Genomic DNA, 11,776 nt, shown 5'->3' with positions numbered 1-11,776 from the left:
TCCCCTGCATTGGCAGGCGGACTCTCAACCACTGCGCCACCAGGGAAGCCCCAAACTGTATGTTTTTATTCATTCTCCTTTCCTTATTGCACTAGCTAGGTCCTCCAATATTTTGCTGAATAAGACTGATGAGAGTCAATATCCTTGCCTCAACTTCTAATCTTAAGGGAAAAGCATTCAGTGTTTTAACAGTAAATGATAATATTTACAGTTTTTTTTTAAAAAACATAGGTTTCCTTACCTTGATAGCTTTCATTCCAAAGATCAGAGTACTAATGTGAGGGTCCTATGAACTGCTATACACTTGAGGACCACAGAAATGACCACCAGGTGTGTCCCCAAACCCAATAGATCACTGTGAGATTGACATGAACTAGGAATCCTTTTATTGCCTGGCCCCTGTAGCATCTATTTTAATGGGGTCATGGTGACACTTTATGTTCCCAGGTACCAGAGATAGTACAGATCCAACAAGTCTCTAAAGATGCACACATGACACTGTGCACAATGACTTAAGTAAATTACTGAAGATTCCTTTGGGGCAAGGACTGGAGAAGTATACAATATATATACTTGCCATGGTGTTGCACAGTCCTTCCTCATAGGAATCTGTCCTCACTTTCAGTCTGAGAACTGGTGAGAAAATTACCAAGCGGGGAGATTGGAAGGTAACTGAGTAAAAGATCATGACATTCAATGGAAGTAGCTGACCTTGGTCTTTGTATCATTAATTTTTGACCTCTTTTAATTATATATCAAGAAATTCCCATGTTGGCTGATCCTTACCCTAAGGAACATCATATCTATTAACCCTCTTCACAGATTCTACAGGTCAGGATATCCTCTTCCCTTGGCTGCATTCCAATCTTACTGCCCTACATGCCTTACTCTTAAGGAGGCTCTCATTTTCAGGGTCAGCGTTTCCACAACCTGAGAATAAGTTCTTATTTAATTTTGCATCCTAGGCACATCTCTTGCATCTCCCTGGTTCTAGCCCTCCAGTATTTTTCATCTAACCTGCTTTTGAAGGTTAAGTTCTTCCACTTAGCCTTGCTATCCTGGGATTCTATATTCCCCAGTGCTGATAAACAGCCATGTTTGATAACAGCATCTACCGTAAGATGCAGCCTTCAGAGGGCCAGCCACAACTAAGTTACTGTATAATTTTGGTCCTTGTCACTGGTACATTCCTTATTGTCCTCAGGGCTCCCATGAAGAAGATAGCAGGTTGGTCTTCTGGTTTTATAAATTAGATCATTCTAACACGTCTACGTCTCCGAGCCTTTGATCACTTCCTACTTAGCCTGCCATGGCTGTTCTGGCATTTCTACACATTTAATATTGACCATCATTTTTTTTTTTTTTGACCATCATTTTTACTAACCTTCCCAAATCATCCAGAAACATGTAAGAACTGACACTCAGGGCACTTGCCAGGGTGTTAAATCTTGTGTTAAGGGAGAATGTCCCCTATCCTGACAAACTCTCCCTTACCCTGCTTTGGGATCCCCTCCTAGGCATGCTCTCCTATCTCCAAACTCATGCTAACTAGGTTGCATAGATCCTGCATATGATTCCTCTCTTCCCTTAGCAGGTCCCGCATGCCTTTAGTCTGTTCATGCTGAGATTTGATTCCAGCTATTGGTCTGATGCCTGAAGGGGAGGTAGGGGGTAAATCTTGAGGAGGACAATTATGGCCTTATAAGATAGCTGTCACATTTGATTCCTCTGCATGGTCTTCAAGCAACAGGGGCACTATCTTATAACAAGGGATACGGGGCCAATTATATAGGCTCTTTGGGTTTAGGGGAATCTGGTGTTCATGGTTCTGTAGTGCATCTACCCAGATATCCTCATTGAAAATCTAAAGGCACCATTCCTTCCAAAAGGGCCCTGAGTCTGAGTAGGAGACGTGCCAGGGCTAAGAATTCACCTTTTATTGAAGTTCTAGTATTCCTTTTTGATTATACCCTGAACCTGGTCCTTAGCATGATTAACCTCCCAGCTACCTGAGATAACGGTTTCTTTAAATAGTAACTAGTAGCTTTCACACTTGGATTTGAATTGTGATTGTGTTGAGCTCTCATTTTCAGACAAGGGGTACTGGGCCTGCATCAATGGTACTCAGCTGTCCCTTGCAAAATCCTAATAATTGCTATTTTTATTACACTTCTCAAATGTCAGAGCCAGTGCATCTCCTTCCATCTACATGCCATGAGAGTTTACCAGGTAAAAATGTTTTTCGTTGCAAAGATACAGCAAGCTAGGACTATCAATATTTCACGAATCACCAGAGATGGAGTCTTGATGGTCAGTTGGCTGAAGAATGATCCAATTCTAGAATCCCATTCTTAGAGTTTGCTTCCTAGATGCATTAGTGGTACAAACTGTCTTCAGTCAGCTTCTTCAGAAGACATTCAGATGCATGTGAATTTTTGATGCTGTGATCTTCAGCAAAAACAAAAAGAAAAAACAACTCTAGGGGAATAAAGCAGCAGGATACGGAGAGAAAGGAGCTGATCAAGGATTGTTCTCAGGTTAAGTGGAGAATCACCTGATCCATGGTGGCTCTAGAGTGTAGATTGCACCACAGCTTTGTCCAGCCTTGAGGCAAGGAGTCATGGCTTTTGTATTCCAATATCAGTTGGCATTCGTTGCTCCTGGGGGTCAGGGTATAACTTCCTAGGTACATCAGGATGGGGTGTTTCTTGCCATCCCAGCACATTCTCTGGAGGTTGTCACAGGTCCAAGCCATTAACTGCAGCACCAGCAGCAACTGGAGGGTGAGACTACTATTGAGTAAAGGCCAACAATGCTGATTTACTCCCAAATGGTTGGTTCAGTGTTCCATTATTGGCCAGTAAGTGGAAATTATTTTGGTATAAAGAAAAAATATTGAATTTATAAGCAGTCTTGGGTTCAGAATTTGGCTTAGCTGCTAATTATCTGAAATGTTTAGGGACAGTTTACTTAATCTATTTGAACCTGTTTCCTCATCTATGCAAAGAGGAAGGTAAGAACCATGTCACAGGTTTTTTTGAGGATCAGTTATGATAACTTAGGTAAAGTTCTGGTATGTGATGTGCTTAAAGATTAAAAGCAGCTCAGCAAAACTTTCTGGTTAATCATTTAAATTGCTTTATTGTGGCTCCTCTTTCTAAAGGCAGCAGCCATTTAGTAAGTTTATTTATTTTTTCTTTCTATCTAGGAAGTTGAAATTTAATTTTGTTTACTTTAGTATGCCAAAGGTGTTCACTCAGCTATATTTGGTAATTCTCATTTATTTTTGAGAAGTAAGCATTTTGGCTATTATTGATATGTAGAGTCACTCCAGGTGAGCTGAGTAGTGAAGCTCATTAGGACAATTTCCAGAACTTAGTCTTCTCTTTTGTTTAGCCAACTATCTTCATCTCCTCTAGGAACTGTAATCCACAGTTGGTGGGCAAAGTATAGAATCCAGGTTAGTAGTTTCTTCTGGCCCACTAAAGGAGACAAAATTTAGGAAATGATCTGGATGAATAGACAGGCAGTCCCAGATGGTTAAGAGAAATCTTAGTCTTGGGGTTAATAATCCATGAAAAATAACACATGTGCCTTCCATCCACTTGTCTTTTAGTGCTTAGAGACAAAATTTGGGGCTTCACTCAAATCCAGCATCATTCAGATATTCTGAGAGTCATAATAAATCTTCCTTTCTTCTTAACTCATCATCCTCAACAATTCAACTTTCAGTGCATGTTTTTCTGTGCTACAAACACAGGCTAAAATAGTTTCTACACTAGAATATCTTCCTAGAGTGAATTATTTGCTTTTTTATGTGCATTAGAAGACCCAGGAAATAGGGAAAAGAAGTTCCTACTGAAGTATTGTGAGAACAATTATTGTTTGGGCAAGATCTTTAGTATTTTCACACTGAGAGACATTTTACTCTGTTCTGGCTAGACTGTGGGCTATCTAGGGAGAAACATAATTTTCTAGACTTTAAAAAAACCTATTTATCTGTGAGAAATTCATACCCCTGATTAAAGAAACCACTCCCTGGACAGGGACTGCTTCTCAGACATCTTATCTCCCCTCATGCTATGACTTCTACCTCCTGAGGAGACAACTGTGCATCAGACACTGTGCATCATGAGCTGAAGTCCTTGCACCATGTGCTCTTGTTTACTCAGAGAACATCATGTATATAAACCCAGAAAGGAATTCATCATGTTCTGTAACTGAACTGCAAGAAAGTCTTGGGGTTACAATAGTAAATACATACAGAATTCCTGAGGCCTCCAGATGCTTCTGCCCAAGAAGGGGCCTTCTGAGCTTGTCCCTGTCAGAGCTATGCCAAGCACCTGGCCTTCTAGTCACTCCCCCAATCCCTCCCCTTTACTGACACAGAGCTGGGCTTTGCCAAGCCTGCTTTTCTTTGCTTAGGCACCATTTCAACTGTTGTTTACTTTTCCTCATCTTGATTCAAGGTGTCTGAGAACAGCTGAGCGCCACTGTGGCCCCTCTGAGACTGTGCCATGGCCACCAATTTGTCTTGCATTTTCCCAGCACTGCATCTTTTTGGGATCTTGGTGCTATTGCTGTGCCCTTCCTGCTTGTGTGGTGAGTACAGAGGTTATGGGAAAAGGGGGTATTTTCTCTAACATATGGAGAAAAATACCCAATTAAGAATTAATCAAATACAGTGAAATGCAGGGAGATCAGCTCTGTGCTTTGTGACCACCTAGAGGGATGGGATAGGGAGGGTGGGAGGGAGATGCAAGAGGGAGGAGATATGGGGATTATGTATATGTATAGCAGATTCACTTTGTTATAAAGCAGAAACTAACACACCATTGTAAAGCAATTATACTCCAATAAAGATGTAAAAAAAGAAAAACAAAACAAATTCAGTGAAATGATGGTATATCATAATCTTTTTGAGAGAGTGCAATGAACTATATTAATAAGAAATAAAATTTAAGTATAAAAGAAATTGTTCCAATTCAGATAGAGGATTTTATAGTGTCTAGAATAACAAAGTGTTGAAATGCAAAAATTCTTGTGAGGCTGCTTTAGCAAGGAATAATCTTTAATTTTTAAATCAATTTCTTGAATTTAAATGCTCTAAAATGCTTAAAACAAATTACTTTCCAAGTAGGTTAATTATACCATCTACAATCTTAGTTATTGCTTAATTTTAAAAAATTCCATCTATAAACAAAACTATTTTCTGTTATTACAAATACGGAGTAAATTTTCTAGAGTAAAAATATAGAGTACTTCATGAATTCTAAACCATTATATAAAAGTAAAGCATGGTTATTGAAATGTAAGAAAATTTTTAGCAATGAATGAGAAGCCAAAGGATTTGAGAGAACTTACCAGAACTGAAGACCTGTCACTATGAAAATTAATTTATTTTTACAGAATTTAGATGGAAATGTCCTCTAAGCAAAGTGATGTTTTACTCTTTTGTTAGCTAACATTTTATCTAGGAGAATTAACTTTCATAATAAATTTTAAAATATTTATGAATTTGTTCCCTGAAACAGCTGTCATGGCATAAAAATGGGAGATTTGGGATAGCTTAGAGGGAATATTCTGAGCTGAAAATAATGGCTGAATGCTCTTATGTGATCTAGCTTACTGATTTAGAAATGTGGAAGCCATGTTTTCTTCCTCACTGAGACTGGTAAGGGGGAAAGTATGGGTTAATTAAGGAACATCTATATTTGAAAGATGATTTTTCATATCAGATGCATGAACATTATTGAGGGACAGTATTAATTTAGGTTATAGTATCAGTACAGGATAAAGAACTTTATGCTTGAGGGTTTTCAGTCCTCCAACTTCATCTCTAAGTTCCCCTCTTCTAGAGACTGAGGTAGTAGAGGAAAGCCTTATCAAATTTGTCAACAGGTCTTTCAATTATTTTTTCATGTTTCTGTTTCCCTTTCCCTTTCTCTTCTGTTCCCTCAAATCTTCCCATTACCCATTGTCCTGACTCTCTGAAATGGCATTTATTGTCTGCCAACTCTGATGTGAATCTCCCTTTCTGATTCTGCCTCCCCTCTCTTACGGTAATGAACTTCTGAGGCCAGAGACTTCGCCATTGCCTCAATATCCATCTGCCTCTCACATCTTGTCAACTACTTACCTTCTATCCGTCCTTCCGGGTATCTCCAACTTATTCTTGGATGCCTTCCCTGGATACTCCGGTGCCCAGTTCTGTCACCACCTTCTCCTACAGAACTAATTTCCTGTTCTAATCCTCTGGCACAAGTGTGACTAGTGTTGTGGTAGAACTATTTGTATGGTTAAATCTTATGTTTTAAAGTACACTGCAAGAAAAGCCCAGTACAGAACTGCATATATGTGCTTACTTATAAAAACTAAGAGCCATTTTTATATTTTTATGGAGGTGCTTAATCTGAGGTTTAAGAAAGGCTGTATGGAAGCTGTTGATTTATACACAGGTGAATTTCTTTTCCTCACAACTAAAACAGAGCTTACTTGGAGTTACTGTTACTATGTTTTCTGAACCCTCCAGAGTTGAAGTTTTGGGAGGAGCACAGGTAAGAGAAACAAGAACCTGAGCTGGCTCTTGGCCTCATGGGTATTTAAAGCTTATTCTCTCTTGTGATTTTTTGTTTGTTTGTTTGTTGTAATTGGTCCTTCATCATCACTGAGGATCTTCTAAGTGCAATTTGCAGTTCAGGGTCTGGCTGATCCAGGGATACACCTCTGATTCTGGTTGTTCATTTCCTATTTCCTATCTCCTAGGTATCATCTGGTGACTTCTAGAGTTATTTTGTTTTTACAGAGGGCTTCCCCCCACCTCAGGAGACCCTTTTGGACTGGCCTGAGGACAATTCCACCATGACTGTCTTTCTCATGCAGCCCATTTCTAATCTACTGGAAGTGCTAACTCAGCCTTGCTTCTGATAATGTCAGGAGTCCAGGCCAACCTCAAAGCAGCAGAGATCTGTTCTTCAGTCTCACCTTAGAGCCTTAGAGTGCCTGTCACTAGACAGCCCATCCTTTGCCTTTTAGATTTCTCAGACAGGAGCTGGACACTAGTTCGCTGTGACTAATGTCCCCCCAGCCTGAAAGGAGCCACATTAGGTTTTCTCAGTGATCTCCTGAGAGTCCTTCTCTCAATGTGAAGCATAAATTCTCTCACACATTAGCCTCACCTGGGACTGCAGGTGGTGTTCACAGGATACCAAAAGCTTTATAAAAATACTTCCCCAAGTATTATTCTTAAAATAATTTAAACTCCTGACCTGTCTTAAATTCCTGACATTGTCTTTAAGTGAGGGAGGTAAGAGTTTTCTAACTGGTTTCTGAGCTACTTGCTTAATCAAATATGGAGCATTGCTAGACTTTGCAAGTCACAGGAGAGTATTGTTCTTCAGCCCAAACTTTCATTTTATGGCCTTTAAGCATCCACTGATGCCGTAGAAAGTGAGAGTCCAACGATCGGTACCGAGAGCAGGTACCGAGAGCAGAATTCCAGAAAGTGACAGTGGACTTTGTACTGACACAAACCTGAGTTGAATCCTTAATTTGATTCATGTTACTGGTACTTACTAGCTGTGACCTTGTGAGGTTGTGTTTCCTTTTCTCCAATGTGGGTCTGATGCTCATACGGCCTCAGAGAGTTAACATGAGGATTATATGGTATAACATATATATGATGATTAACACAGTGTCTAGCAAGTGGTTAAGAACTCAGTAAATCATTCCTAGTAATTTTAAGTAAATGAAGCATACCTCAGCAGTATAATTTAATGACTTTGCCTATAAAATGGGAAGAATCCATCACTCTGAATAGTTAATTAAACTCTAGCTCATTCTCTTCTACCCTTCTCTTTTGCCATTCAAGACTGTGACATGTTTCCTAGCATTGCCCATGGATCCTATGAAGATGTGAGTTCAGTTTTTTCCTTTACTACTGTGCTGCAGTATAAATGTGATGAAGGATATGTTCTGGTTGGAGAAGAAAAAATCACCTGCAGAAATTCACATTGGTCATCTCTAGTTCCTCAGTGTAAAGGTAACTCCACTTTACTGATGGCCCTTGCTAAGATGGTAGGACTACCATGCAAGTTCTGACAGTATGGTTTCCCCCCAGCGAGAGGCAGCACTTAGAAATTTGTATGTATGTATGTATTTATTTATTTATTTCCTGTATTTAATACTTGTATGTGGTACTGTGCTGTTTAAAAAATATGTGCGGTATTAAAAAATATTTGTCTCAAAAATATTCTTCTATGTTATCTTCCAGAGCTTTGTTGCTTTACCTTTCACATTGATATCCCCAGTCCACTTGGAATTCCTATGGGTTTATAGTGTAAAGTAGCGGTCAAAATTTGTTTTTCTCTAATGAGTAGTCAATGAACCCAGCACCACATTAAATGGACTGTAGTTTTCACACTGCTCTACAGTACTACCTTTATCAATATTCAAGAGTTAGAGATAATAATTTTTAATTTAAGAGAATAGTGAGGATTCAGCAAAATTTTAGTGAATTCCTATGAAAGTTAGAATGAGGACTCATGGAAAAATCCCAAACATCCTTGAAGTATCTGATATCTCCATTAGTACTTGGTGCATGTCATCACCTCCTCATAGAGAAGCTGACCTGATATGAGACCAAGATTATGTGTGCATTTTTTTTTTCTTACCACACGGCTAACAGCAACTCAAGTGTCTAATTTTCCACCATTATCTCCACTTAATACAGAAAGATACTAAGGGCATAAGAATAGAAATTACATACTTAAGATGCTGAAAAGAGTCAGGTATTGACATACAGTAGTTTTTAAAACTCAGATTTTAGACCACAATACCTAGGTTTATATCATAATCATGTCACCTAAAAGCTACACAACCATAGCCAAGTCACATAAATTGTCTTTACCTAACTTTTCTCTCCAGCAAAGTGTAGATAATAATAGTGTTTTATGTTGGTGATAGCTATACATTAACATTAATATTGTTGTTATTAATTTTATTGTTATAATAATACAATAAATGTAGTTAAAGAACAACTCTCAGATTGCAGGCAAAATTTATTATCAGTGTTTCTCACCCCCTAGTATTCTTTCCTATTGTAAGATCTTATTCTGAGAATCACAAAATGATCAAAATCGTGTTTCCATTACAGCTCTGTGTCTGAAACCAGAGATAAAACATGGAACTGTGTCTCTGGACAAGGATCAGTATGTTGAGTCTGAAACTGTCACTGTCCAGTGTGACTCTGGCTACAGTGTGGTCGGCTCTCCGAGTATCATCTGCTCAGAGAACAGAACCTGGTACCCAGAAGTGCCCAAGTGTGAGTGGGTAAGTAGCAGATACTTCAGGGTATTCTATCACATTGTAAAAATGGTAACCTGCTCCAGAGCACTGTCCCAGCCAACACTGATGAGATCTGACTTTTATTGGGACTCATTTCTGAGTTGTTTAACTCAATTTCAGAATCAGCATTTTTACTCTCAAAGCACATGTTGAGCTCTTAAAGCAAGTTCTAATTTTCTTATTTTTTAGCAAGAAAGACCAAGCCCCTAGATAGGAGGGTTCCATAGATCCAGGCAACCTGGCTCCCAGCTCTGCATTTTCTATTACAGTAAGTGCTATGCTTTCGCATAGACATCAGATCCATCCCTTCAGCTGACCCTGAAGAAGTTCCCCAGGTATCTTCTGCAGTGCTGTTCCTTCTCTGCTTAGTTTCATTGCTGCCTTAGAGCAGTGCTGGTCTCGATCTTAGGGCAAATACTTTGCTGAGATGCACAAAGTATCTTCTGATTTCTCGCATCAGTCCTAAGGAGGGTCTTGATACTCCAATTTTATTGTCATCAATAGGCATCCTGAAGTAATCTTATACCTTCACAGTTTGGAGAGAAGCCTCTCAAACCATCCTTTTATCTCTTTTAGGAAGTTCTCACTGGCTGCGAACAAGTACTCGCAGGCAGGAAACTCATGCAGTGTCTCCCAAGTCCAGAGGATGTAAAAATGGCCCTGGAGGTGTATAAACTGTCTCTGGAGATTGAAAGATTGGAGCTACAGACTTGAAGTGGAGCACCAGTTAAAAATCAGTACATCTATTTCCCCTCTCTTCCCCTTAAAAACAGATAATTAGGTACATTTCCCTCATTAGCAACTCTACTGGTCCTTAAGTGCTATTATTTACTGAAAAAATACCTGTGTTAGAAGAATCTTTGAAATTTTTGATGCCACTGCTAATGTGGAACTATTGGTGGTTTATATCCTATCTCATTTTAAGCTTCTGCTTCCTTAGATTTGGTGGAATGGCAGAAATAAATAATCACCTGTCAAAAATGCAGTGTTTTTGTTTTCACTTTGATTCCCTTGGAATGAGAAATTAGGGCCCTATATCAATCACTTCTTGATGCTTCTCTAATTAATGCTTCTTTTCTATTTTCATACTGGTGCCTTGTCTGAGATATATTTACACTACATCTTCACTTCCTACTCACCCTTCAGTGCCCAGGTCAAATATCACATCTTCCTCCGTCTTTTCCTTTCTCTTTCTATTGATTACCAATATTTTCTCTGGAACAACTTCTCAGTTCCTCTTTATATTTAAGGTATATCTGGTTTTGCTTGACATACCCTCCATCCAATAATAACCAGCTTGGATGCCTTTGAAAGCCTGTGTGAAACCCAATTATTCTTCTTGAGCATGTCCAAGTCTTCGCATCCAGTGTGATCACTCTTTTCTTTAATACTTCAACTAAAATAGCTTTAGTGTCTCTTTTAGGACAGATTCTCCAGAAGCAGACCCTGAGAAGAGAATTTGTGTGAAAGTAATTTATTAAGGAACTTCTCCAAGTTCTCAAAGGAGAAACGGGAAAAGGAGTAGGGTAAGCGGGATGGGACAGGGAAGGCGCGTAGTAGGGTGACCAGGCAAAGTCGAAAGAGGGTGGCTTAACTTTGACCCAGAAGGGAACCCTGGACTATAAGTTTGTGTACATTTTGTCCCAATTCCAGGTGAAGGAACTGGGCTTTCATTCTGCTGTACCAGTCAGTTATTGGTGAAGGGACACCCTGTGGGCACATGAGCCCCCAGGGCATCCAGCTCTTTCTGTGTGACTACAAAGCTGACTAGCAGCCTGAGGGGAGTCCTCCCAAAAGAGTGGAAGGTATAACCCTAAGAAACCAGAGTACACAGAAGCCTGCAGAGGAGAGCACAGAAATGGTAAAAAGGTCTGAGGGCCTGGGTAGAGCTTTCAATGCTTATCCCACACGTGTTATTCTTATATCTCTGGATATTCTGGGGAGCCTTATAATTTCTTATGGTCACCTCTTCTTCCATTTTTTGCCTCCCCAAATGTCATTCTCACTCCTGCTTACTTAGCTACTATGGCTGGCCTCTGGTTCTTCACTGCATTTTGATCAATTATAGAGAACATCACCTCTTTTCTTTGATTTCTTCAAAATAGCAGTCACATAAGAAAGTTGCATAGCAGACTTTTACTAACGCTCTTGAGTTAACAGAGGGATGTCTGGCTGGCTGCACAAGACTGGACTTTCACATCGAATGTTACATAACTGTGACTTAAAAGACCATTGCCTTTCCCTGCCACCAGGAACCTCTTCTAGCTGACTTTCTCAGCATGACCCTGCCAGCCTTCAGAATTTTCTGGTCTGATGCTTTCCCTCCTCAAATCACTCCTTATCACACTTCATCTGTTCTTGCTATCACTGCCTCAGAAACCCATTTCTTTTTACTTTATTAGGGAAAGCATTTTAGCAATCTGTCTTTCCC

The 11,776-nt window shown here is 39.6% G+C and overlaps 1 protein-coding gene across 1 annotated transcript; it reads left to right on the top strand.

The window, feature by feature from the left end:
• Positions 1-4,517: 4,517 nt before the first annotated feature.
• Positions 4,518-10,059, top strand: LOC103081213 (apolipoprotein R-like). The gene is made up of 4 exons (XM_007471653.1): positions 4,518-4,602; positions 7,871-8,041; positions 9,155-9,330; positions 9,922-10,059. The coding sequence occupies exons 1-4, from the start codon at positions 4,518-4,520 to the stop codon at positions 10,057-10,059; spliced, it is 570 nt and encodes a 189-aa protein (XP_007471715.1).
• The last annotated feature ends 1,717 nt before the right edge of the window (positions 10,060-11,776 follow it).

This window comes from Lipotes vexillifer, unplaced genomic scaffold (genome assembly GCF_000442215.2).
Source record: "Lipotes vexillifer unplaced genomic scaffold, Lipotes_vexillifer_v1.1 scaffold1979, whole genome shotgun sequence".
Lineage (NCBI taxonomy): Eukaryota > Metazoa > Chordata > Mammalia > Artiodactyla > Lipotidae > Lipotes > Lipotes vexillifer.
Note: the sequence above shows the minus strand (reverse complement) of the source record. Positions and strands in the feature narration are given on the sequence as shown.

What these genes read in the sequence shown, in the direction of transcription:
- LOC103081213 (XM_007471653.1), top strand. Translation starts at nt 4,518, where the DNA reads ATGGCCACCAATTTGTCTTGCATTTTCCCAGCACTGCATCTTTTTGGG. An exon ending in TCTAGTTCCTCAGTGTAAAG is followed by an intron (nt 8,042 to 9,154) that starts GTAACTCCACTT and finishes TTTCCATTACAG; the next exon opens with CTCTGTGTCTGAAACCAGAG. An exon ending in AAGTGCCCAAGTGTGAGTGG is followed by an intron (nt 9,331 to 9,921) that starts GTAAGTAGCAGA and finishes TATCTCTTTTAG; the next exon opens with GAAGTTCTCACTGGCTGCGA.